The 24,959-nt window shown below is 35.6% G+C and overlaps 1 protein-coding gene and 1 long non-coding RNA gene across 2 annotated transcripts in view; one reads left to right on the top strand and one right to left on the bottom strand.

Annotated features, from left to right (window-relative positions):
* The window catches only part of LOC127502568 (uncharacterized), a 39,554-nt gene extending 38,208 nt beyond the window's left edge, over window positions 1–1,346 (top strand). The window contains exon 3 of the long non-coding RNA XR_007926884.1: window positions 1,076–1,346. This is a non-coding gene — a long non-coding RNA (uncharacterized LOC127502568). The remainder of the gene's footprint in view (window positions 1–1,075) is intronic.
* Window positions 1,347–4,736: 3,390 nt separating this feature from the next.
* Window positions 4,737–24,959, bottom strand: part of LOC127502558 (rho guanine nucleotide exchange factor TIAM2-like) — a 30,009-nt gene continuing 9,786 nt past the window's right edge. The window contains exons 10-24 of the mRNA XM_051875538.1: window positions 24,703–24,781; window positions 23,177–23,266; window positions 22,847–23,077; window positions 19,681–19,766; window positions 12,953–13,141; window positions 12,755–12,823; window positions 12,491–12,616; window positions 12,051–12,159; window positions 11,756–11,935; window positions 9,501–9,619; window positions 9,285–9,393; window positions 9,131–9,186; window positions 8,515–8,605; window positions 8,133–8,220; window positions 4,737–6,068 (exon numbers count right to left, since the gene is read on the bottom strand). Coding sequence (XP_051731498.1) covers window positions 5,507–6,068; window positions 8,133–8,220; window positions 8,515–8,605; window positions 9,131–9,186; window positions 9,285–9,393; window positions 9,501–9,619; window positions 11,756–11,935; window positions 12,051–12,159; window positions 12,491–12,616; window positions 12,755–12,823; window positions 12,953–13,141; window positions 19,681–19,766; window positions 22,847–23,077; window positions 23,177–23,266; window positions 24,703–24,781 — 2,184 coding nt within the window. The 3' untranslated portion in view covers window positions 4,737–5,506. The remainder of the gene's footprint in view (window positions 6,069–8,132; window positions 8,221–8,514; window positions 8,606–9,130; window positions 9,187–9,284; window positions 9,394–9,500; window positions 9,620–11,755; window positions 11,936–12,050; window positions 12,160–12,490; window positions 12,617–12,754; window positions 12,824–12,952; window positions 13,142–19,680; window positions 19,767–22,846; window positions 23,078–23,176; window positions 23,267–24,702; window positions 24,782–24,959) is intronic.

The raw sequence follows: 24,959 nt of genomic DNA, 5'->3' as shown, positions 1-24,959 counted from the left end.
ACACACAAACTGACCAGCAAATGCAACTTTTGGATGCCATCTTTATTTTTCTAGCTCAACTGTCACAGAATGTAAAGCACAGGATTGTGGAATATCAAAGGCAGCGAAGGATACATCTTTGCTGCCTTCAAAAATCGATCAGATGAAGGCATCTCAGGAAACAGGAAGTGAAGCTAACATTGAATTCAGAAGTACCTTGATGCCTTCCTACCTTGAAATGTGTTCTCCGAAGGCAGCATTTTCCAGTTTTCGGACGCAGCCTGGGACAGCTAACCGATCTGAGCATATTGCATATTTCGGAGGTAGTGGTATCATAGAATCAGGAAGTCAAACCAGCCGTTCAAATGACAATGGAAACAGCGGTGTAGTATAAAGGTAAAATATATTAAAAATACAGCGTTTTTTTTTTTTTTTTTTTTAAACGAAGCATTAAGACGTGTTAAACTGCACCCCATAAACACAATCAAGTCTACAAAAAAAACACTGAACCGCCCCTTTAAACAGATGCTGAACAGAGGAGAGTCTGCTGGCAAACCGAGAATGCGACAGAGCTTGTAATATAACAAGAATAAACATTGGCTTGGCTTTTCGGGGATGGCAAGAACTGAGGGATGGTGAAGATGGTGTTTTTATTACTCAACAGGTGATTAATGTCTTTTGTTGAACAGATATATTGCCATATAAATTGCCATATGTAGCTCTCTTGTCATATGTTCATTGTAAAGCATTATCTATTGTGAAAGGTCATTTCATTATGGTTGTTGTAGCACAGTGCTGGAATTTATTTTCAAGGAAGTACAGTATCTGTTAATGTGTATAGCTACAGAAACGTCTTCAGCTAGTCAGCTTGAGATCCTTTCCATCTAAACTGGTTATATCTCTTAAGCCTATAGTGAATGTTTTATGAGCAGTAGGATAATCTTTCTCTTGTGAACCGCACAGTCAAGCAGAGCCAAAGCACAACCAAAACAATGTTCTTCCGCAAAATGCATGCAGTTTTGTTTTTTAACCACTAGAGGGCCAAAAGTTACATAGTAACTAACTTTACCTTCATTTAAATTATTTCACTCTTAAGCTCGAGGCACACCAAGCTGATGTCAAAGAACTAGATGCAATGGAAGCTGAATGTGTTGTCGCCTCTCGTCGGCTGCGTCTCGGCCAAAAAGCTGTGCTTGAACACACCAAAAGGACTACAAGTGACTGTCTACTAGCACGTGTGTTCTGCGCCTACATGTAAGTAAATATCTGTTTATATCATCAGGTATCAATAGTCTATTTTTATAAAACTAGGACAAAAAAACAAAACTAGGATTGCAGATATACAAAATCGTAAACAAAGCAGCACTTGATCACACTGATCACTTTCTTCATACCAGTCGGCTTATGTTATTATGAAAATATTAGTGCATTCAGGTAAAAATACGTAAAATTATAAGGTAAGATGACGTAAAATTGTAACAGCCTTCTGTCTTAACTTCTTTGCTCGCTTTCATCACTTTCACTTTTATTCTCGTGCACTGACTCATTCGCTAAGCTGAACAGTCAGTCAGAGTTCTCTCTCTCACAGAAGGCCCGACGCCGATTCAGCATGCTTAATCATCCCAAAAAACCCAGACGGCGCCCGACTACAGCCAAAGGTGCAAACAAAGCCGACTGATGCTCAAAAACAGCTCGATGTTACCCGACGGCTGTCAGTTGGCTTGGTGTGTCCCAGCCTTTAGGTGTGTTACTGATTTTGGCGTTTGTGAACATTATACTTTTAAAGAAATGTTAAGGTGAAGTGTGTGCTATTTTCTTGAACACTCCCTTTGCTATTGGTCAACAAGCAAATGACAAAGTAGTTTTTAAGGAAATTTACATTTATGCCTTTAGTAGATACTTTTATTCAAAGAGACTTACAAAAGAGGAACATAAGCTGTTTGTCACAGAGCCAACAGTATTCATAGTGTACACTGTCAACTGACAAATGGTTTATTAATTAATATTATTACACAAAATGACTATATATGTCTTTGCATATTAAGCTTCTATTTGCATAGTGAATTGCGATTGGTCTTTCTTGTATACTGACTTGTGATTGGACTATTCTTTTTTGCATGTATTTAAATGTCTTATTCTGCCTTTACATTAAGAGCAATTATGTAACTGGAAGTGGCCAGAACATGAGAACATGCTATTGTTGGTCAGATTTTTGTCTCAGATTTTTTATTTTTTTTTATTTTATTATTATATTGCTGTATGTATGAAGAGACAAAACAAATGAGTTCTTCCCTTACAGTAACCTTCTCCTTTTTCTTGCCTTCACATGACTACATTATCTCCCAGATTGATAACATGAGCTTCACATACTTCACTGCTCATTTGCATAAAGTCAAACTTAACTCATTCATGGCACAGCAAATTTGCAATTCTTATTGAAAATGAATGACCTCCGGTCACTTTGTCGCTGCAAATCGCTATGATTGTGAACGCTCTTTAACAATGCAAAGACAACTGCATTTTATGTACACAAAACCAGAGTAAAACCTAAGCTTACCTAAATCTTTAACACTGTTCTTTAGCTGCCTGGCAAGCACTGGTACAACTTATGGGAATGCAAATGTTCTTTTTCCCATCCTTCTTTTCAATCAAAGAGACAATGTAATGTGCTATCAAAGCCCACGTACACAATTAACATCGCCCACAAAAATCCTGAACAAAAGGAAGCTAGAGAAAAAGGGTCGTAATTATGACTGTTTCATTTCTCTCTCTCTCCCTCTCTCTCTCTCTCTCTCTCTCTCTCTCTCTCTCTCTCTCTCTCTCGTACTTTTAAAACAAGGTTGTTGCTGCCAGTCAGAGAGAAATAGCGACTGAGAAATAACTAATTCACAGAGCTGCTTCTCTTATCTGCCGATGGAAAGAATTTCTAAATCTTTCTAAAAACATGGCAATGTACAAAGCAAAATTTAGAAAATTCAGATCCACATAACTGCATATTAAACGCTTAAGGTATGTTCACACCAGGGATAACTATAACCATTATGATAATGATTTAGTTTTAAAAATTATTCTAAATGTAAAAGAAAGGCAGAGTCCACACCAAAACTACAACTATAATGACAAAGAGGAACGATATCATTGGAATCACTTTCAGAGCATTTTTTCCAGATGATGAACAATAAAAACATTGACAGCCAATCAGAATCCATCCTATTTCAAAGACCTCGAGCATTTAAAGTGAAAGACAACAAAACTGCAGGGCATGCTTACAATAAACAGAATGACAATGTGCGCTGGTGTGGACACTAATATAGTTATTGTTATAGTTATCTTTATAGCTTGTTCTTGGTGTGAACAGGTTTTAAGCATGATCTGATTGGCTGTGATTGTGTTGTCTCACAGCATTTTTGCTTTTAGTATGGACAGAAAAAGTAGCTTTCACTGACATTTTGTTGCGTTACAGTTTGTTGCGTTACTGCTCGGACAGTTTTTAATGTAGGAGATCAAGATTTGCAAGACTTTAATGCTATCAGGAAATATTATAGAACACATTCTTTATTAAATAAAACAAAAACATTTTCACAAGGTTTGTTTAGTTAAGTCATATATTTTTACAAATAAATTACAATAGCCAAAACTGAAAACAGAGCATATCAACATTTATATCTTAACAGTAATAACAGTATTTTCAAGCTTAAACAACAGAAAACTTAAGTTTTTAACTTAAGGAATATAAAACATGCCTTTGAATAATAGTAATAAAAAAATCACACATTACAAAAATGCACACAAAACGTCTGTAAGAAACATATACAAGCATAATTTAGAAAAAAAAATCATATTCAGACTTCAGGTTTATAAAATCTTGCCCAGCTCAGTGAAATAAAGCCATTTCAGTACTGAGCTGAGAAAAGCCTTTGTCGAAATAGTAATACGCATGTAAAGCTACAGTATCCACATACAGTGAAACAGTCTTTGCTCGTGTATTAATAATACATGTGTCAGCCCATATGGAATGCTCTGGAACGGCCAGGTCAACTCTGGCCATTGAGATCCACTTTAGCTCCAATCCTGATCAAACTCACCTGCATGTAGCTTTCTAGTAATCCTGAAGACCTTGATTAGCTTGTTCAGGTGTGTTTGATTATAGGATTGGAGCAAAACCCTGCAGGAAAAAGTGGATCTCGGACCAGCCTTGGGAAAGGCAAACTATGCTCTGAATTTAAGGCAGTATCATCAAGATGTTCATCCACATAGTGGTTCCAAACCCCAGTGAGCTGACTACCCAGATGAAACAGATTTGGGACAGAAACCTTTCTGTTTGAAGGGCCCCCCATGCATGTACGCTAACTGGTTTCCTCTGGTATATCTTCTGTAAAAACAAAGGTTTGTTTTTAAAACTTTTTTCTTTTTAATTTGCAGAAACTATGAGTGTCCTGTGAAATCTGGTTTCCGCCCGTGAATAAAAAAAAAAAAAGGTAACTGTGACTTTTTATCTCGCAATTCTGACTTTTTTCTTTTTTGAGAAAAATGTCAGAATTGCAGTATATAAACTCAAAACTCGCAATTCAGAATTGTGAGATAAAAAGTCACAATTACCTTTTTTATATATATATATATATATATATATATATATATATTATATATATATGTAATTGTGACTTTTTATCTCACAATTCTGAATTGCGAGTTTTGAGAAAAAAAAAAAAAAAAAAAAAAAAAATATATATATATATATATATATATATATATATTTTTTTTTTTTTTTTTTTTTTTTTTTTAATTCTGTGGCAGCTTCCATAGCTGGTTCATAATTGTTAAGGAGGTAAATTAATTTTTTTGCAAGGCTGCATTTATTTGATCAAAAATACAGTAAAACATATATTATTACGTTACATATCATAATATTATAACAATATAAACAATGTTTATTTATTTTTTTTACAATTTTAATGTAGTTTAAAATGTAATTTATTCCTGTGATTTCAAAGCTGAATTTTCAGCATCATTACTCCAGTCTTCAGTGTCACATGATCCTTCAGAAATCAGTCTAATATGTTGATTCGATGCTTTGCCATCACAGGAATAAATTACATTTTAAAATAGAAAATAGTAATTTAAATTGTATAATTGACAATAGTATTAACTGTATTTGGTGAGCATAAGTGATTTTTTTTCAAATATATTACTGTAGTTCTTCCAAACTTTTGACCGACAGTGTACTTATCAGTATTAAATAAGTATGTATATGTATATAGAGTCAATTTCTCTCTAACTCCGCCATCTTGGATACTTTCCTTGAAGAATACATGTGATGCTGCCTTAGAACTTGACCAAAGCAAAGCCTACCTTAGAAGACAGCATAATAATGGTGTGTGCCTACGTTGATTTTAAAATGCTGTCTAAGTAGTCAGCTCACTAGATTTTGCAGAGCTACAGATATAAAACAGTCTGGGTAAGAGCTGTTCATATCAAGGCACGATAATCATGTTTTAGTGCATTTTAATGTTTGTAGCACCAACTTCCTCTACAGGGTGGGAATGGCAGCTTTTTGGATGCCCATCACTGTGTCGTAAAAACAATCCTCGTTAACGACCGAACCCAGGCTCTGCACACTGTAGTCCCTGGCCAGCAGGGTGTTGAGGTCCAGACCTGGAGTGTCATCCAGCAGAGTCACCTGACTGCCCTGAAGGCTGCTGGTACTGCTCTTGCTCATGCCTTGGGGTTCTTCTACAAAATTCAGTCTCTGGAGTTGAGCTTCCAAGGCGCTGGTCAGAGAGCACAATGTAGAGCTCTTGCTCAGAGTGGAGTTCTCGCCTCTAGAGGGTCTGAGCAAGCAGCTCGGGAGGGGAGGCTCAGAATGAGCGTATCCGTCAAGCAGTCTGCCCTCATCTGAGTCTAAAGTTTTTGGCTGTGGTGGCAGCCTCTGCCAGGAGTTTGTTCTTAGTGCTCCTGGGTGGCTTCTCCTGGGGAAGGTGAAGTTAGAATTTAAATCTTTGAATCGGCGCTCAACTGGAGCTGTCCGCTTGGCGTTCTCTCTCAAGAGAGCACGGATGGCCCTCACTGCATTGGCCTTGTTCTCCAGATTACTGCAAACAAACAAAACAAGATGAGAGAACATTTAAAATGTGCTTAATGTTTTGAAAAATGTGCTTAATTATATTGAATGTGCACTTGTAGTGTTTCAAATCTTAAAAGTAGGCCTATATGTGACCCTAGACCACAAAACCAGTCATAAGTCACACGGGTATATTTGTAGCAATAGTCAACAATACATTGTATGGGTCAAAATTATCGATTTTTCTTTTGTGCCAAAAATCATTAGGATATTAAGATCATGTTCCATGGAGATATTTTGTAAATTTCCTACTGTGAATATATCAAAAATGTATTTTTGTGAGTGGATATGCGTTGCTAAGGACTTCATTTGGACAACTTTAATATTTTCTTAATAATTATATTTTTTTTGCACCCTCAGATTCCAGATTTTCAAATAGTTGTATCTTGGCCAAATATTGTCCTATCCCTATCCTATGAATAAACATCACATGACCCTTACATGACCCATGACCCTAAACCCTTATGACTGGTTTTGTGGTCGAGGGTTTTTAAAAGGACTTGCAGATAATAAAAATAATTAAATAAAAAAGCCATTTACTTAAGTACATGTAAAGAGCTTGATTATAATTTTAACTGTATAGTGTTTAAATATTACAATATTACATTTAAAGTTAATATATTTTCAGTGTATGCTAAATTGCAACTTAATCATTACAAATGTATAATTACAAATTTATTTAGTATAAATTTAATTTAATTGCAGTTAACATGCTATTAAGTGTCTGAAAACATTACATTGTCCGCACTTAAGTATATTCTTTTAATCTATATTATTCCCATAATAAGTACTCTTTTCTAAAAGTATGCTAAAGTGTAATTGTTTTTCTCAAGGGATCACAGTGTTTTTTTACCACAGTTAAAGGGGTACTTCACCACTGGCAAAATGAGTTTCAATAAAACTTGGTGAAAAAAAATTAAAACTGTGCTGATTAGAGAAAAAAAGAGAAAAAACGTTGTTGTCTTTTTGCCAAATAGGTAGGAAAAACTTTGACATCCATAATGCACAGGGCTCATTGCCATCCAAAGCTACTCCTACTAGTCTGCTATGGATATGCCTCCCAAAGTCAAATACCAAAGTCTTGCTTTAGTAGGAAAAACTTCTTAGCAAACTTTTAGTCATAATGGTGTCGACTAGGCAGTGGACGAACAGTGCAAAGAATCGTAAATATAGAAAGAACGCCACGACAGAAAATCAAATCTGAAAAGCCTCTGTGTTTGTACTAGTCAACATTTCAAAATGGATGACTACGAACAGTGTTTTAGGCCAAACGGAGGGGAAAAACCCTAAAAAGAAACTGCTGTTCTGTCAGTTCCGCCCAACCACCCGAAACAAAACACTGTCGCATACAGGTAATAAAGCTGTTGCCATAGTGTTTCATTTTTACCATAACGCTGTTTAAAGAGTAGACATACAGTAGTATGGTACATTTTTTAGTGATAAACCTACCCTTACAATAACTGTCTGTTAATAACACTCTGTTGATCCGACTGTCTGCAGGCGCGGATTAAAAATGCGCAAGTATAATCTGTAGTTTAAACTACCTAGTACCTGGTACTTCTTCGCATGCAACTAGAAAAAAGGAATGGCTGTATCGTGGTCAGTAGACAAGGTGGCGGCGCAACTATAATGATCAGTCTATAATCCCACCCACTTTGAAGTGGTATTAAACTGCAGTGGAAAAGCAAACCGAGCCAAAGTAAAGGGAGCTGAGCCGAGTCGTATAGCGTCTATATACTACCAACACTGTAACAATACAAAGTGGGTTAAAAATTGGTGAAGTTACACTTTGAGGGATGTTTGAGTTCTTAAAACTGCCTTAAAGCAATAGTTCACCCCAAAATGTAAGTTCTTATAATCAATGACGTTTCAAGTGTGAATTTTCATTTCTGGGTGAACTTTTTTTTTTTTCTTTTTTTTTTTTTAAGAATCAGCTCATGGTAAATAAGTTTCTGAGGTTGTATTTTATTTGCTCATTATTATTATTATTATTATTATTATTATTATTATTTATTTGACTTTCAATATCAGTTACCTGCTGCAGAGCTGAAAGAACATCTCTGGTCGTCCCTCCACTTCAGACTTGGTGTGAACAACCTCCCAAACACAAGGGTTCTCTGACCCTGAAAGAGGCAGGAGAAGGGAGTTGAAGCAAGTTATGAACTGCATGTTAAATTTTGGCAATGTATGGGTGTTTTAAAATGCCCTGAGCCTTTAATGATATACATTTTTTAAATGTTGAGCTCTGATGTGACATTTTTAAGAGGTTCTTGAAATCCTCCTTTGAATACCATATTTCTCATGGTCTGTCTTGTATCTGCACTCTGCCAGAACCTAAGCTCCTCTGTTTAATCCATGTCAAACTCATGTTCAACAGAGATATCTTAGTTTACACAGGAAGATCAAGTTACACTCACCTGCTGAATTTCCAGGTCGGACCTGAAGGGAGGATACAGGAATGAGCCAACGGAATTTAAAAGGATCCAGATCCCCGGGCCGTGAAGAAGTCTAGAAGGAGAAACATACTTGCCTATGTTAGCTGTCAGTATAAAGCATACAAACAACAAAAACATGGCTGTCAATTTAATGTTACTTTAGTGAGATATAGAAAACTAACACTATTAATCATGACTTCGGGGCTCGGACCCGCATGTAAATACTGTAATTTAATCTTGAGGTATCATCCTTCAGCCTATCAAAATAAAACTAGTAATATATTTGTGTATATATAAAAATATATAAAATAAAACTTGTATTCTGCAAAGCTGACAAGTTACAGTAAAGATATTTACATTACTACAAAACAAATCTATTGTAATAATATTTAACAATATTACTGTTTTACTGTATTTTTGATCAAATAAATGAATGATGTTACTGTACATCCATCTGCTCCAATAATGTTCTTAAATTGGGGAATTTCCCTATGCAAATACTTATATACATGAATAGTTCAATTAATAAATCATTTTTTTTATCAATTGACAGACCTAATAAAATACACCATGTGCTACTGTACATTCCACAACTCACCATTCTTTTCTTTAGCTTGCTTTCCCGATACACCAAAATGAGCGCTCTCTTGAAGACTGAATGAATAAAAACACAGTGCACTGACCGTTTAATAACACATATATTGCAAAATCCACAGTGTTTTTATAGTTACAATAAATCAGGTCTGACTTACGGAAGAGGGTGAGTTCAGGGTCTTTTCTCATGCGGCCCAAAGAGGGAAGAGGGTTTTGCCAGAGTGCCGAGCTGTGAATGATGAACTCTCCCATGGAGATCTCAGTGACCTGAGACATAGAACACATTGGCTTTATTTTAAAATCATAAAGGGGAAAAAATGACAAATAATATGATCCTTTTATACATTTAAAAGTAATTCTAGAATTGTATGCACCTCCTTCTCAGGGCCACTCTGCTCTGCCACTAGTTGGTCAAACACTGTGCCATAGTCCTCATAGATCTTCTGCATCTCATTTATGTGACTGGCCACCTTTTCCATGGCCTTTAACGCCTCTGCACCAGAGAAAAAAGAAAAAACATAAAGGAGACTGTTTATTTCAAACCAATAACTGACTCAACAATTCACAATTGAATCGCTAATGGATTAAACACTATAGGGCTTTTCACACTGTGCTTAAACCCAGGTTGTCATCATTCTAAACCCCGCTTTTAACCCAGAGTAAAGGAACGTTTCACAGTTGTAGTTTAGAAGTGGGGTTAACCCCGCCTTGTGGTGCCAAATTTGTACAGTGTGAAACGATGCAGCATTAGGGCCGGTTAACACAGAATGCGTTTTTGCAAGTCTGTGGAACGACAGAAAGCATGAGGTCTAGAGACACATTTTTTAAAAGTTTAACTTCTCTTAACTTGAGCGCTGTTTTTAGAATGACGTCATGCAAATGACATGAGACACGACCGCAACAGTTAAAGACGTCCGTTTATTGCATGCTTACATTGAAAAACAATGGAGAAGTAGTGCAGTGGAATAGAAAAGCGCATTCTGTATGAATGTTAGAATGTTCTAATGTTCCTTAGAATGTTAGAGCTAAATGCAGTTACACTTTTTGATGATCCCCTTTAGACATTCTGTTGAATATACATAACGTTGCACTTACATGTCAACTAACTCTCAGAGTATTACATGAGTATTAGTAGACTTTTAGGGTTAGGGTTTGTAGAATAAGGGGTTAATTGTTAGTAGAATAAGTTGATATGTACTTGCAAACAGTGTTGAGGTAACACATTAGAAGTAACTTGAGTTACATAATCAGATTACTTTTTCAAGTAACTAGTAAAGTAATGCATTGCTTTTTCAATTTACAACAAAATATCTAAGCTACTCTTTCAAATAAGTAACGCAAGTTACTTTTTCACATTTATTGACTGACAGCTCTCCTGTCCTCTTATTGAGAGAAATAAGGTTTGTTTGAGCTGCGCCCTCTACTGTACAGGCGTAAATTTGCATTTCCTTCAGCCTGAGGCTTATTCATTTCACTTCTGGTGTGAAAGGGCCTTTACATTTGCCAAATATAGAACTTTTTTGTTATAAAAAATAAAGGTAACACTTTACAGTAAGGTTCATTAGATAACATGAACTAATATTGAACTGCATTTCTACAGCATTTATTAATCTTTGTTAATGTTAATTTCAACATTTACTAATACATTATTAAAATCTTGTTAACATTAGTTAATGCACTGTGAACTAACATGAACAAACAATGAACAGCTGTATTTTCATTAACTAACATTAACGAAGATTAGTAAATACAGTAACAAATGTATTGCTCATGGTTAGTTCATGTTAGTTAATACATTAACTAATGTTTCACTAATGAACCTTATTGTAAAGTGTTACCAAAATAAACAAGTAAGACCAGCCCAGGTGAGAAAAAATAACAAAAAAGTTATGTAACACATTACTTTTAATAAAAAGTAACTAAGTAACGCAATTAGTTACTTTTTTAGGGAGCAACACTATATTTTAATGCATTACTTTTAAAAGTAACTTTCCCCAACACTGCTTGCAAAGTTACTTATAGTCAGTAGAATGTCTTTTGGGGGAGCATCACAATAAAGTGTTAGCATATATTCAACAGAATGTCTAAAGGGGACCATCAAAATAAAGCGTTACCTATATGCTTAGCAACAGACAGCCAATTGCGTGCCTGATAATCACGTGCTTTGGACAGTCACAAAAACACAGCTCGTTTCAGCGCTTCATTCTTACCTTTATAGACCGAAACATCCATTCAGTGTAAACTATAGGTACAGTTGGCAATATACAATATGAGGATGTACAATGCTAGAGCCGTTATGTAAACAAGACACATGCTGCATTCAATTAGTCAATGACACTGACACCGCAAATATGCAAATAAGGATGTTAACGCAGGGTTTAGGAATGTACAGTGTGAAACGGCAACGAATGAATAGCCAGGATTAAATGTTAACCCCGGGTAAATAATGAGCAGTGTGAAATGTAAAGCAAGATAACCCAGAATTCTGTTTATCTGGGGTTTAGAATGACCCAGGGTTAACTAGTTCAAGTATGAAAAGCCCTTAATTGTGCCTGAACATGTTTTTATAAAATTGGGATGAATTAAAAGAAAGTCAAGTGAAAATTAGGTGAAATATGCGGCCGCACACCTGTGAGGTGGTTGCGCTCGTCGCTCTTGGGGTCAGTGAGAGACACCAGCTCCCTCAGCAGCAGCGGGTACTTCAGAACCCTCTGCACAGGTTTAATGAGGTACGACTCCAGGGTGGACGAGTGCTGTTTGGTGGGGTTTCTCGCCTCCAGGAACTCTTTGAACGCCCGGTCTGTTTTTGCTGCCATCAGACAAATCAAAGAATGAAATAAACCAGGCGCATCTTCTTTTGGCTCAAGATGCCAGTTGAAATATGCCATGAGACATGTCAGATGAAGCTTATGTTTATGTTTTACCTCTTTCGAGAACTTTCTGCACCTTAATGTGATTGGCACAGAAGCCGCTGTAAAGCTTAAAGTGATCTGCATAGTATAAGAAAGATCCGCCGAGGGAGAAGAGGAGTTTCTGTATATGAGATTGAAGGAGAAAGATTGAAAATATGCCTCAAACCGAAAAACACTTCATTTGTCAAATGTAAATCAAATTAAAGGTCTAAGGTAATATTTAAACTTATTTCAGTTAGTTGCCAAAGCAAAATTTTCCCATCTTTTTATGCATTGTTTTTTTTTGTTTGTTTTTTTATTAATAACAACACAAATTTAAAATGGCTGACAAAGTACTTCTGGAATATCTAATTCTATCTTTTATTCCATTTGATCCAGACTAGGAATTGAATATTTCATGCATCAGAGGGTTAATCATAAAAGTCTGGCTTAATGTCACCACCATATTTTACCTTAAGTTTCTCTGGAGTCTCCAGTGCATGGTAGTCCGGTGAGGAAGTTGTCCTCTCCTCTAGGGTTTGTAGGAAAACCCTCTGGAAGTTCAGCATCTCTGGCAGGCTGCCAAACAGAGACTCCATCTACCACAAGAGGAGAGAACTGCAATTATGAACATGATGTGCAAAAATTAGCTAATTTCTGACATTTTTCTGTTTAGTATAACAGTTTAAAACAAAAAAGACGACAATTTGAACATCATTTTACACCCCAAAACGTACCTCATCATGACTAAGGAATGTTTCTCTTTGTAATGGCTTCAGATAGATCTCAAACAAAGATCCAAGGTCCTAAACAATGTGAGACGCACATGATATGACAGTGTTATTATAGAACGAGGCATTATGTATTAATTAATATCTCAAATGTCCATACAAACATTGAATACACATTTAAAATACCACAGCTATGATTTATACCTTGACATAAGATTTCTCTGTGTCCACCAGCTCTTGAATAACCATGCGCAGGCGCTCAGTGACGGACATGTGACGGGGAGAGGATCTGGCAAGGGCATTTTCAGTGGAGTAAGGGTTCCTGTGGCCCTCTGGCATGAGAATGGATCCTTCAGGGAACGTCTGGTAGAGATTACACACCGTCTCTGGGTTCTACAAGGTAAATCAAAGCAGAAGAACATTGTCTTTTAGTTCTCTGTTTTTTAATAGAGTGCTGCAGGGATGATGAATTTTTGTAGGCCAACCCAGAAGTTAGCATCCCCCTGGTTCCCTTAACAAAAAGCCAATATGACTTTTCCACTGGCTTTTTCAAAAGCTCTGTAAACAACAAAAGTTTATGGTTCTTACACGTATTTTTAAGATATTCTTCACAAATTAACACAACTTTTATGAATTTTGAAGCCAAAATACAACTAAAGTTACGCTATAAACCAACTACACCATGGTCGCATTTTGTCACATTTTGTTTTGGTCAATGTCATGTTTAGTGGAGTGAAAATGTAATGTCAATGTCCCTAGAGCAGCGTGTAAAACTCTTGGATGTAGTCTATGCCATGAACTACACATACTTCAAATGCTTTTTAAAATCCAGCATTTAGTTGATCCTGATAAGCACTTATTGGCACAGATATTAACACAATGGCTTTCTTCTTCCATGAGGGGGTTTGGCATTACAACGTCTTAGTTTCCAGGTAGAATGTGTTAACGAACATGACACACACATTTCCTGGAAATTCTGTAGAATTCAACCAATCAGATGACAACTTCAAAACTCCTGAAGTGTTTCCAATTTTGTGTATCTTATGCATCAGACGTTCAGCCAATGGTCCGTGGGCTGAGACTGAGATTAGTTGAGCAGACAAAAAGCCCCATAAAAGTATTTTAAGTCATTTCTCACTGAAAATCATTCCATCTGCTGCTTACAAATCCCATTCTAAGAATGTGATGATGTGACGTAAACATCAAACATCCTCAGTTCTTGTGTGGCGACAAACCAAGTTTGAATATAAAATGTGAAAGAGATTCAAGAGCTATGTAAAAAGGGAAGATTATCAGCGAATAATTTCATTTTCAGTCTATTCCTCAGATAAACCTTTTGTTTCTGCTCTATTTAAGGAGCATAGTTAGCATTTAGCAAAGTTCGTTAGTTGGTAAAATCACTTTGAGACTACTTAATTTGGTCACTTCATATTATCTTAATTCAATGGTGTTGAAGTTACGTGTATTAATAATGTTTGTGTTACTTGTCAGATTGATGTGGAATCGAAGTACATGGTTAAATAATTTTTTTCAGTGTAGTGCGTGAGCCGTATAGACTACTTTTATGGTGCTTTAATGTCATTTTTAGAGCTACCTTAGCTTCTAAGCAATTTCATTGTATTAAAAAGGCAGACATATGCTGTAAAAAAAAAAAAAAAAAAAAATTCCCGTAAAATTTACAGTAAAAAACCGGCAGCTGAGGTTGCCAGAACTTTACCGTAAAAAATATGGTAGCAACGTAAAAACAAATTACGTTAAATTTACGGTAAAAAAAAAAACGTATTTCATTAACTGATATAATGTTATTTACCAACCTAATGAAGTACTGGTAACACTTTACAAAAGGTTTTATTAGTTAAACATTAGTTAATGTATTAACTAACATGAAGTAACCATGAGCAATACATTTGTTAATGTATTTACTAATCTTCGTTAATGTTAGTTAATGAAAATACAGTTGTTCATTGTTTGTTCATGTTAGTTCACAGTGCATTAACTAATGTTAAAAAGATTTTAAGAATGTATTAGTAAATGCTGAAATTAACATTAACAAAGATTAATAAATGCTGTAGAAGTGCAGTTCAATATTAGTTCAGGTTAACTAATGTAGTTAACTAATGTTAACTAATGAACCTTATTGTAAAGTGTTACCGAAGTACTAATATCTGTTTGTACCCTTGTAATACACTGACAACCACCAAACACAGTGGTGATGAGAATCACGTGATGAATCAAAGTTCATTACAAGCAACTTTTCCATAAGCTGAGAAGGACAATACTAATATATACAGTAGAAAGTGCACACAGTGTCATTCACACAAACACTAAACACCATCATGGTAACACACATGAAATTTTAAAAATGCAATAAACTTTAATTTAACAACATTAGATGTAACATAAAACCCTAATGTACATAACTGATTAGAAAAAAACTAAGAAAAACTAAGAAGAAACAGAGTTATTTCAACGAAAATACATCAAATATGAAGTGTCACGCAGGGAATTGTGGGAATGTCAATTTACAGTTTTTCACTGTAAATTATACAATGACGTTATTTTTCACTTCCAAAAATTAATTTACCGTAAAATTACATTAAATGTACCATTAGATCTATTAGAGTTATTCACCGTATATGGTACGGAAACTTTCTGTAAACCAATTAACTGTTTTTCACTGTAGCATTTTTACAGTCTTTTACCGTTAAAATCACGGTCATTTATTTAATAAATGCTAAACGGTGTGTTTGAAACATTATACACTGACTAAATCAAACTGTATTGGAATCAAAGGGAATTCAACACAGCCTGTGCTAGGCCGTCACCCAAATCCTTTATGAATGATGCTCTCACCCACATTCACTCACTGAATGCTGTATCAATGACCTGGTTCTTAATCAATACAATGCACCATTGCTGAGTAAAACAACCGAACCATTAGAAACAGGCTCCAGCAGTGCCAGAGGGCAAGAAATGTTGACTCAAAGCTTGACTCAAAAATGCAAATGCTCTCCTGAAGGCTTTATCTCCAGAGCGCATGTGGTGCACCTTCACCACGCTGCATAAAAAACAGCATCACCGGTGAAAATTCAAGTCATTTGTCATCGTAATCTGTGCTGTCAGACTGTAATAAAGTGCTGACAAACTGATAAATCCCTCTGGGCGGCTCTGCAGAGCTGCTCTCAGCACATGAAGGACGAGGGAAAAAACATTATAAAAACCCATATGAAATGTTCATTCTTTTCAAAACTCAATACAATCATAGAGTGTACGATTATAATGAAGAGCAACTGAGAGTTTAAGGTCATAGATAAGTATGTGTGTGTGAACGTTTCTCCCTTTTTTTAACACAATGCACAATTAAGTAAGATCATTTCAAGGCCTACAGTAATTACAAACCACTAGAACAAAACAACATGAGATAAAATGGATCAGCGTCTCTGAGTGCAAACACAAGTTTACAACCATAGAGATAACACTTTATAATAACTTGTACTAAAAACACCATTTGCCATTTAAAGGACAGTGAGTCACGACACATAAGTTCAGAGAAAAATATTGAAATGGAGGTAAGTGCAACTACTTTCTTGTTGAAAATATTATTTCTAAGGATAACATTATTCAGTAGAAAATGTATGAATTAAATGTATATATGAATTATATGTTTAATTCTTCACTATTCTAACCCTAACCCTACATGGGCAAGTATTCCAGGAGAAATATTTAATATTATTAATATATTAATTATTAATATATTGCTAACTATTTTTATGAAATATATATTTATAATATATAAACTAAAATGTATTATTGTTTAATTTTAATTTTAATATAACATTTAATATGTACATTGATTACATCCTAAATGGCAAGTATTCCAGGAGAAATACATTTGTTATTTTATATATAAACAGTACATAATGCATCACAGATCAGAAGATCGTGTACATTCAAATATGATTATATATGAAAAAAATGTGAATCAAAATGCAATGCCAAAACAGAAAGAGCTGCCCCAAATGCATACTACAAATGGCTTACTTATAATTAACACGTTATATTTTGGTAACACTTTACAATAAGGCTCATTAGTTAACATTAGTTATCTACATTAACATGAACTAATAATGAACTACACTTCTACAGTATTATTCATCTTTGTTAATGTTAATTTCAACATTTACTAATACATTATTAAAATAAAGAGTTGTATTTAATGCACTGTGACGTAACATGAATAGGGTCACCAGACGTCCCGTTTTTCCCGGGACAGTCCCGTATTTCAGGTCTATGTTTAGTGTCCCAACTTATTGGGAAAAAAACATGTTTTGTCCCATATTTCATCTTTTCTCAAATTTCGTTATTACTGATAGAATGAGTAGTAGTAGTAGTAGTAGTAGTAGTATTAGTATTAGTATTCAGTCACGTGAGAACAGCCCAATCAAATTAGTCATAGAAAAAAGTACCATCAATTCGTTATCGATTAAGGCAGGATAGGCGGAATCACGCTGAATGACACACACCAGAAGCACTCTCTCTCGTGCGCGTTCTCTCTTTCCTTGCGCACGATCCAGTTCTCGACAGCTGGGAGATCAGTTCTCATTGCGCCTGAGTGGTCAAATGCACACATAGTTGCCAAAATGTCCATGGTGTGGAGTATCTCATGTAAATACAGTCGGTTATGGCTTAAGTAGACGTAAACAGATGGGTGAAAGCCGGCTATGTGTCAGTATATTACATCCATGAATTCGGTCTTAAAGGGACAGTAGCCTAATTAAATATTTGTTTGTTATTAATGTAAATCAAACAACAAAATATGTTAAATAAATGTATACATGGTAAATAAACATACTGTATCTGAAAAACTAGTTTATTTAATTTGCAAAACCAAACCCCTTTAAAACCAGCTATGACCAGGGTGGGAGATGAGCTAAAACCAGCTACTTCCATCTTAAACCAGCTAAGACCAGCCAACCAGCTTGGGCTGGTTTTAGCTGTATTTTTCAGCAGGGAATAATTATCGTAAAATAAAATTTCTCATATTACAAATAAAATGGTCATATTGCCCACCCCTTGCTCACCCGTCCCATATTCCACCATGAGAAATATGGACTAAACATGAACAAACTATGAACAGCTGTATTTTTATTAGCTAATGTTAACAAAGATTAACAAATAGTTAGTTAGTTAATACATTAACTAATGTTAACAAATGAGACCTTATTGTAAAGTGTTACAGATTTTTTTATATAATGAATAATGCTTAGTACATTAATAAAAGTTATGAAGTGTTACCAAATGTGCACACAATCACTACATAACCACAGAAACAATGAAAAAAAGCCTGAGAAATGATGTCAGTACCATTGAGACACACTCACACCTCGCACACACACTCGTGTCATCCAGCAGCCCCACCAACATCTCCTTAAGGGTCTGACAGAGTGACGACAGCTGGAGGAAGACACAGAAATCCTCTTCGTCTTCATCTGCACTGTTCTGACTCACCAACCTGACACATGACCTCTGACCTCTCCTCTATACTGTACATGTACAACACTATAGACACCGAACCAAAACACTCTGTCCACTGCAGGTAGATGCTAAACTCTCTCTCACTCTGCCTTATGAGTGTCTGTAAGCCTGGATTAACAGTTTAAATGACAACATGCTGCTCTGTCACTGATCTCCCATAAAGCAGCAGTGAAAATCACATATTTTGTTCACTGAGATGCAGTCATACAGAAAACATTTTTTTTAAATAATAAAGGTCAAAGAGAGAAACCCCAATAAACATTTCACAGCTGTGTGATGAAGGTAAAATATATATATATATCTTTATATTTGATAACTTTAAAAATATTATATACATCAGATACATTTCCTTTTACGGAGTGTCTGTTTACACTAAGTGCAAATAGCATCCCTTGTTGGCAAATGCTATTTACACTAGCTCCGCCTACCAATGTTTGGTTGGGCCACTCAAGTTTAAAAAAAAAAGATGCACAGAACTCAATGTCTTCAGTGACGCAGCAGTAGCGAGTGAGGCTAGCAGACCTGGCTTTTAACGCAATCGATGCGTGTTTGAATCCGCCTTTTGCCGAGCTGGCATTTATTTTCAATAAAAATGAAAATAATGTCCTAAAAGTGGAAATAAACTGCAAATGAGTGTTTAATAATCCATTTAATAATCCAGCATCCATTTAATAATTTTAATAAATATAATCAATTACACTGTATGATATTATTGCATCCTGTTAATGTACAAAAATACTGAGGTGCAAATAGTATCTGCTAATATAAAGTAGGCTATACTAGATAGTATGCCTCTATCTATGCGTACTATCGTTTTTCAATGCATCCTTTAAAAAAAAAATCTGACCCCAAACCGAAATTTGTGTAAATCTGAATATTGAAAATGTAGATTTTTTAATAAATATTGGTAACACTTTATTTTACAGTGCCGTAGTTACACGTTACTACATGTACTATAGTAATTATGTTAATTATGCATAATTACAAGTAACTAACCCTAAACCAAACCCTAACTGTAACTCTATAGTAAGTACATGTAGTTATTTAATAGTACTCATTACTTATTTAAGTAATTACAATGTAACTACGACACTGAAAAATAAAGTGTAACCTAAATATTTAACATATTGCTGTGCTAAGCCCTACATGCCATGCAGCCTAAGAAATGTTTCCAACGTTCCATTTCTTAAGTGTACATTTTAAACATGCCAATGCAATTAAAGTCAAATAATATTGTTTGCACATGCCAAGTGTGCAGTAAGACCTGTGGAATTCTGTTGAGTATTGCTCTCTCTCCATCTGACCTCCTAACACCCAGCGTAATCCTGATCACACCAGCCAGTCTCTCAACACAAGCAGCTCACACCTCCTAAATCTCTGACATTCCCTCGGCTTACCTTTCCGCCCCGCTCGGCCTTATCGTTCACCTCCTCCAAAGCAGGCGCCACGGAACTCTCGGGAAATTCCTGCTCTTGAGATGGATCTGAGGGAGAGAAAGAGGTGGGAAAGATGTTGTTGAAAGAGTAGGCTGTGTACATGGTGGGTCACTGTGATAGAGAGTGAAATAAACACACTTAAGGCTCATTAACTCAGCGCACTCTCTCGGGAGAGGCTGACCCGTGCGAGCAGTTGACCTTTATTAACTGCCATTGATCTGAACTCACTAAATCTTCATGCAGGTCCACTTTAGCAGGACTCTTGTGTCTGATTCTACAAAGCTTGGCATTGCATCAAATGGGAAAACCTAACATGTACTAGGTTTACAGTTAGAATAATGTTACAAAACCCTCTACAGGAAACACCATCCTGCAGGGAATAACATTCTTGTTGTCTGCGAACGGCCCTGTGGTATAATAGGTTATGTCTGGGCATTTTGACAGCATCATGCTGTGAAACAAGTCGTCTGTCATTATGTTCTCATCATAAAAACAGCGGGAGTCATTTCATTATGTATAAAGAGCCAGGGGCCGCCCGCAGTCACAGCCCTCCACAAACCCTGCAGGCAGTTTCTTCACTACTGCGCATTCAAATTGAGGGGTAACCAAATTGATTTTAAATGCTATTTCCAAAATAAAAAATAAAATAAAATATTAATTCTTGAAAATGGCACTACAGGACTAATGATAAACATAAAAATAAAAAATATCGATAAAAAAAAGGCATAAAAAAGGCATATGACACTTAGAAATAGTATGCAGAAATATATAGATCCCTAATAAGAGTCAAATAGCAAATGATAAGTGTCGCCCTCTGCAGGTCAGCAAAAGCAATTACTGCAGCATTAGTAAGGCACATGCAATTTTATGTGTGAATATACACTGCCTGGCCAAAAAAGTCGCTGTTTGGATTTAAATAGGCAAATACTTAAGAGTCTATGACTGGATCATTATTGTGATTCTAGCATGTTATATGTTTGGGAACAGTTCTTTTAACCCTAATTGATGGAGTGTGTAGTTTTTCATTTCTTAAATAACCATGTAGGAAGACGTATCATGGCCATATCCCAGGATGACAATGTCAAGATTCATCAGGCTCAATTTGTGAAAGAACGGTTGGGAGGGAGCATGAAGAATCATTTTCGCACACAAATTGGCACCTCTGAGTCCAGACCTTAAAGGGTTAGTTCACCTAAAAATAAAATTTCTTTCATTAATTACTCACCCTTATGTCGTTCCAAACCCGTAATACCTTCGTTCATCTTCAGAACACAAATTAAGATATTTTTGATGAAATTCGAGAGGTTTTTTTATCTCCCATAGAAAGCAAAGAAATTACCATATTCAAGGTCCATATAGGTAATAAAGACATCGTTAAAATAGCCCACTTGACTACAGTGGTTCAACCTTAATCTTATGAAATGACGAGAATACATTTTGTGCGCAAAAAACAAAACAAAAATAACGACTTTATTCAACAATTTCCTCTCTACCCTGTCATTCTCCTACGCAGTTTATGTTGAAGACACATTGCAGAGCTTCCAGGTTCTACGTCAGAATGGCTCCTGTGTCAGCATCACACGCATTTATCGTGGTGCTCACATGAACAGCGTCGGCCAATACTGAGCCGGAATTCAGAAGTAATCGGTGCACTGCGTCAATTGCATAGGAGACTGACAGGGTAGAGAAGAAATTGTTGAATAAAGTCATTATTTTTCTTTTGTTTTTGCGCACAAAAAGTATTCTCTTCACTTCATAACATTAAGGTTGAACCACTGTAGTCACATATTTTACTGTAGTGACTATTTTAACGATGTCTTTACTTCCTTTCTGGACCTTGAATGTGGTAATTTTGTTGCTTTCTATGGGAGATTAAAAAAAACTCTCGGATTTCATAAAAAATATCTTAATTTGTGTTCCAAAGATGAACGAAGGTCTTGCGGGTTTGAACGACATGAGGGTGAGTTATTAATGACAGAAATTAAATTTTGGGGTAAACTAACTCTTCAAATTCATTTAAAGTCTTTGGGATGTGCGGGAGGAGACTTTACAGAGTGCTCGCCTCTTGCATTGTCAATACAAGATCCTGACCAAAATGCTGGAACCATGCAAAAATGCTTGACTAACATGCTAGAAACATAATAATCATGATCCAGTCTAAGACTCTTAAATATTTGCCTATTTAAATCCAAACAGCAATTTTTTTTTGGCCGGGCTGTGTATAATCGCCACATACACTACTATTCAAAAGTTTGGGTTTTTTGTCATCAAAGAATCCTGAAAAAAAATTATCAAGGTTTCCACAAAAAGTAAACCGTTGATAATAAGATTAATTAATGTTATTTGAGCACTAAATCTATAGTTTTGCATAGCCAGAGCAGCTATCATTGGCCAAGGACCGCCCAAGAGGCCGTCTGACTGACATGTAAAGCGACCAATCACAGTTCGTTTTGTTCATGTTTAGGGGCCTGAAAATGTAACGTCAATGTCCCTACAATAACAGACCGGCGTGTAAAACTCTTGGACATATTTTAAAGACTCTATGCTGCAAACTTCACATATTTTTGAAAATAGAGTGCTTAGTTGATCCTGATAAGTGCTCATTGTCATAGATATTAACACAACGGCTGTGTTTTTTCCATGAGGGGGTTTGGCATCACGACAGCTTTGTTTCCAGGTGGAACATTAAAGAACGCGACACACGTGTTGGAAACCCTGGAGAACTCAACCAATCAGATGACAACTTCGAAACTTCCAATTTTTTTGCCTTATGCATCGGACGTTCAGCCTACGGTCTGTGGGCTGAGACTACTAAAATAATAAATAAATTAGAATGATTTCTGAAGGATCATGTGACACTGAAGTAATGATGTTGAAAATTCAGCTTTGCATCACAGGAATAAATTACATTTTAAACTATTAAAATAGAAAAAAAAAATGTTCTTTTAAATTTAAATATTATTTCAAAATGTTACTGTTTTACTGTATTTATTTATCAAATAAATGCAGCCCTGGTGAGCATAAGAAGCTTCTTTTAGAAACATTAAAAAAATCTTACTGACCCCAAACGTTTTAACAGTAGTGTTTACAGAAGAGCAGTGCATTGTAAAGACAGTTGTTGTCCTACCGGTGGTCAACTGCTCCGGGCGAATGATGTCGCCCTGAGGAGGCTGAGGTTGATCAGGTTCACTGGGGTCACAGTCTGGCCAAATGGAGCACTGGTCGTCTGAGCTGTTATCCTCACGTCTGAGGACAAGATGGAGATCTTGTTGGCTGAAGAAGCTCTGCATGAGGCCAAGGTCGAGAGTGGCCACACTCACGCCATTAAGAGTCAAGATCTCATCTCCTGCTCTCAGACCTGCAAAGACAAAACACACCATACAAATAAATCACAACATGATCAATCATTCATAACATTTAACATTTTAGTGAGGCAAAGGAAATATTGAAATGTTACCTTCAATAAATGCCAGGCCTTCAGGATTCACCTCACTCACATAGACATGACTCTTCCTGGCACCATCCACGTGGCCTGTGACTGCAAAACCTGCAGAGAGACGTCAGATTTAATAAATCATTGCTGGAATTCTTTACATTATCAACACCCTGGCAAATTTAAAGGAATAGTTCACAGAAAAACAGAAATTTATTCATCATTTACATGTCACTTTGAACATAAATGATGGAGGTTTCAGCAGGATGCCAAAGCTGAGTCATTTTAATAATTTAAACTCATTTGGGACTGCATTTGTTCAATTATGGTCTGTCAACATCAGTGGCTTTCATGTGTCTTGACATTGACATCAAACATGCTATTGTGAAAAAGAAGTACATTTTAGCATGCTTTTAAAAGAGTGTACTTATTTAAGGAAATAATATAGTTTAAAAGAATATACTTAAGTGTGAACTAAATGTAATGTTTTGTGATTCTTAATAGTATGTTCATTGCAATTAAATGAAAATGTAAATTTATATTAAATGCAATAAATTGAACGTGAGAGTGCTTTTTTGACATAAGTAGGACTTAAGTACATCCTTGTAAGTAATTTCATAACATCACTTTAACTACTGTCTTTGAAATACACTTTAGGTAAAGTGTACTGCCAAATTTATGCATTTATGGTAACTAAAATATACTTCAATGTCATTTCTATTGAAACTTGTATGTCATGTATTTAATATTTGTATGTCAAATATTTGTAAGTTGATATTAACTAAATGTTATATCAAATAAAACAATACAGTTAAAATTATAATTAAGCACTTCACATGTGCTTTAGTATGTTCGTCAACATCAAAATAAGTGTACTTCTTTAAAGCACGACAAAAGATAATTAAAACAATAATTTAAAATGTACTTTTAAAGTAAACTTAATTTGAAATTATTACAAAGTGCACTAAGTGTACTTAAGTGTGTTAAGAAACAGTCATGAAAGTGTACTTGCACTTAAGTGACTTTAATTAATATATTTTCTGCAAGTACATTTTTTTTTAAATATGGCAGAGAGAAACGATATCGTTGGAATCACTTTCAGAATGATTTTTCCCAGCTCATAAATGATAAAAACAGCCCATCAGAATCAATCCTGTTTTAAAGCGCTCAAGCATTTAAAGCGACAGACAACATAAAGCAGCACACGCTTTGGAATAAACCAAACAATATAGTCCACTGGTGTTGATGCTAATATAGTTATCTTTATAGTTATCGTTCTTGGTGTGAACGGGCCTTTATTTGCAAGGGTAGAGCAACACATGATTCATGATACAACATATTTAAACAAACACAAATTTGCAATTTTTTTAAAGTCCTTATTCAGTTTCATTGTATGGAATAGAGCAGCTTAGATATGCTGCGAATCTTTGTTGTTCCTCTGAAGAACGTCATGAAAGTTCTAAAAGTTCAGTATGTTTAAGGAAATTATGTAAATGATATTAATTTGTGGGTGAACTATTCCTTTTCTTGTTGATCATGCTGTTACTCACCAAAGTCTACGGTTATGTCTGGACGGGACATGTTTAAGGTGAACACATTAAGAAGCCAAACTTCCAGTTCATCATAGACCTGTTAAACAAGAGCGGAACATCATTGTGCTGTGTGATACAGAAAGGTTTTGAAATAACTGTATTACAGAAAACAAACAACTTATACCAGTTTGGACCTGATAAAATTCCAGTATAGTTTTAGATGGTCTGGTTATTCTTGCAGTCAATGCTAATACATATAGAGTTTAGCTTGAACA

The sequence above is a fragment of the Ctenopharyngodon idella genome, chromosome 20 (genome assembly GCF_019924925.1).
Source record: "Ctenopharyngodon idella isolate HZGC_01 chromosome 20, HZGC01, whole genome shotgun sequence".
NCBI classification, from domain to species: domain Eukaryota; kingdom Metazoa; phylum Chordata; class Actinopteri; order Cypriniformes; family Xenocyprididae; genus Ctenopharyngodon; species Ctenopharyngodon idella.
The sequence above is the reverse complement of the archived record's forward strand: the minus strand, read 5'-3'. Positions and strand labels throughout refer to the sequence as shown.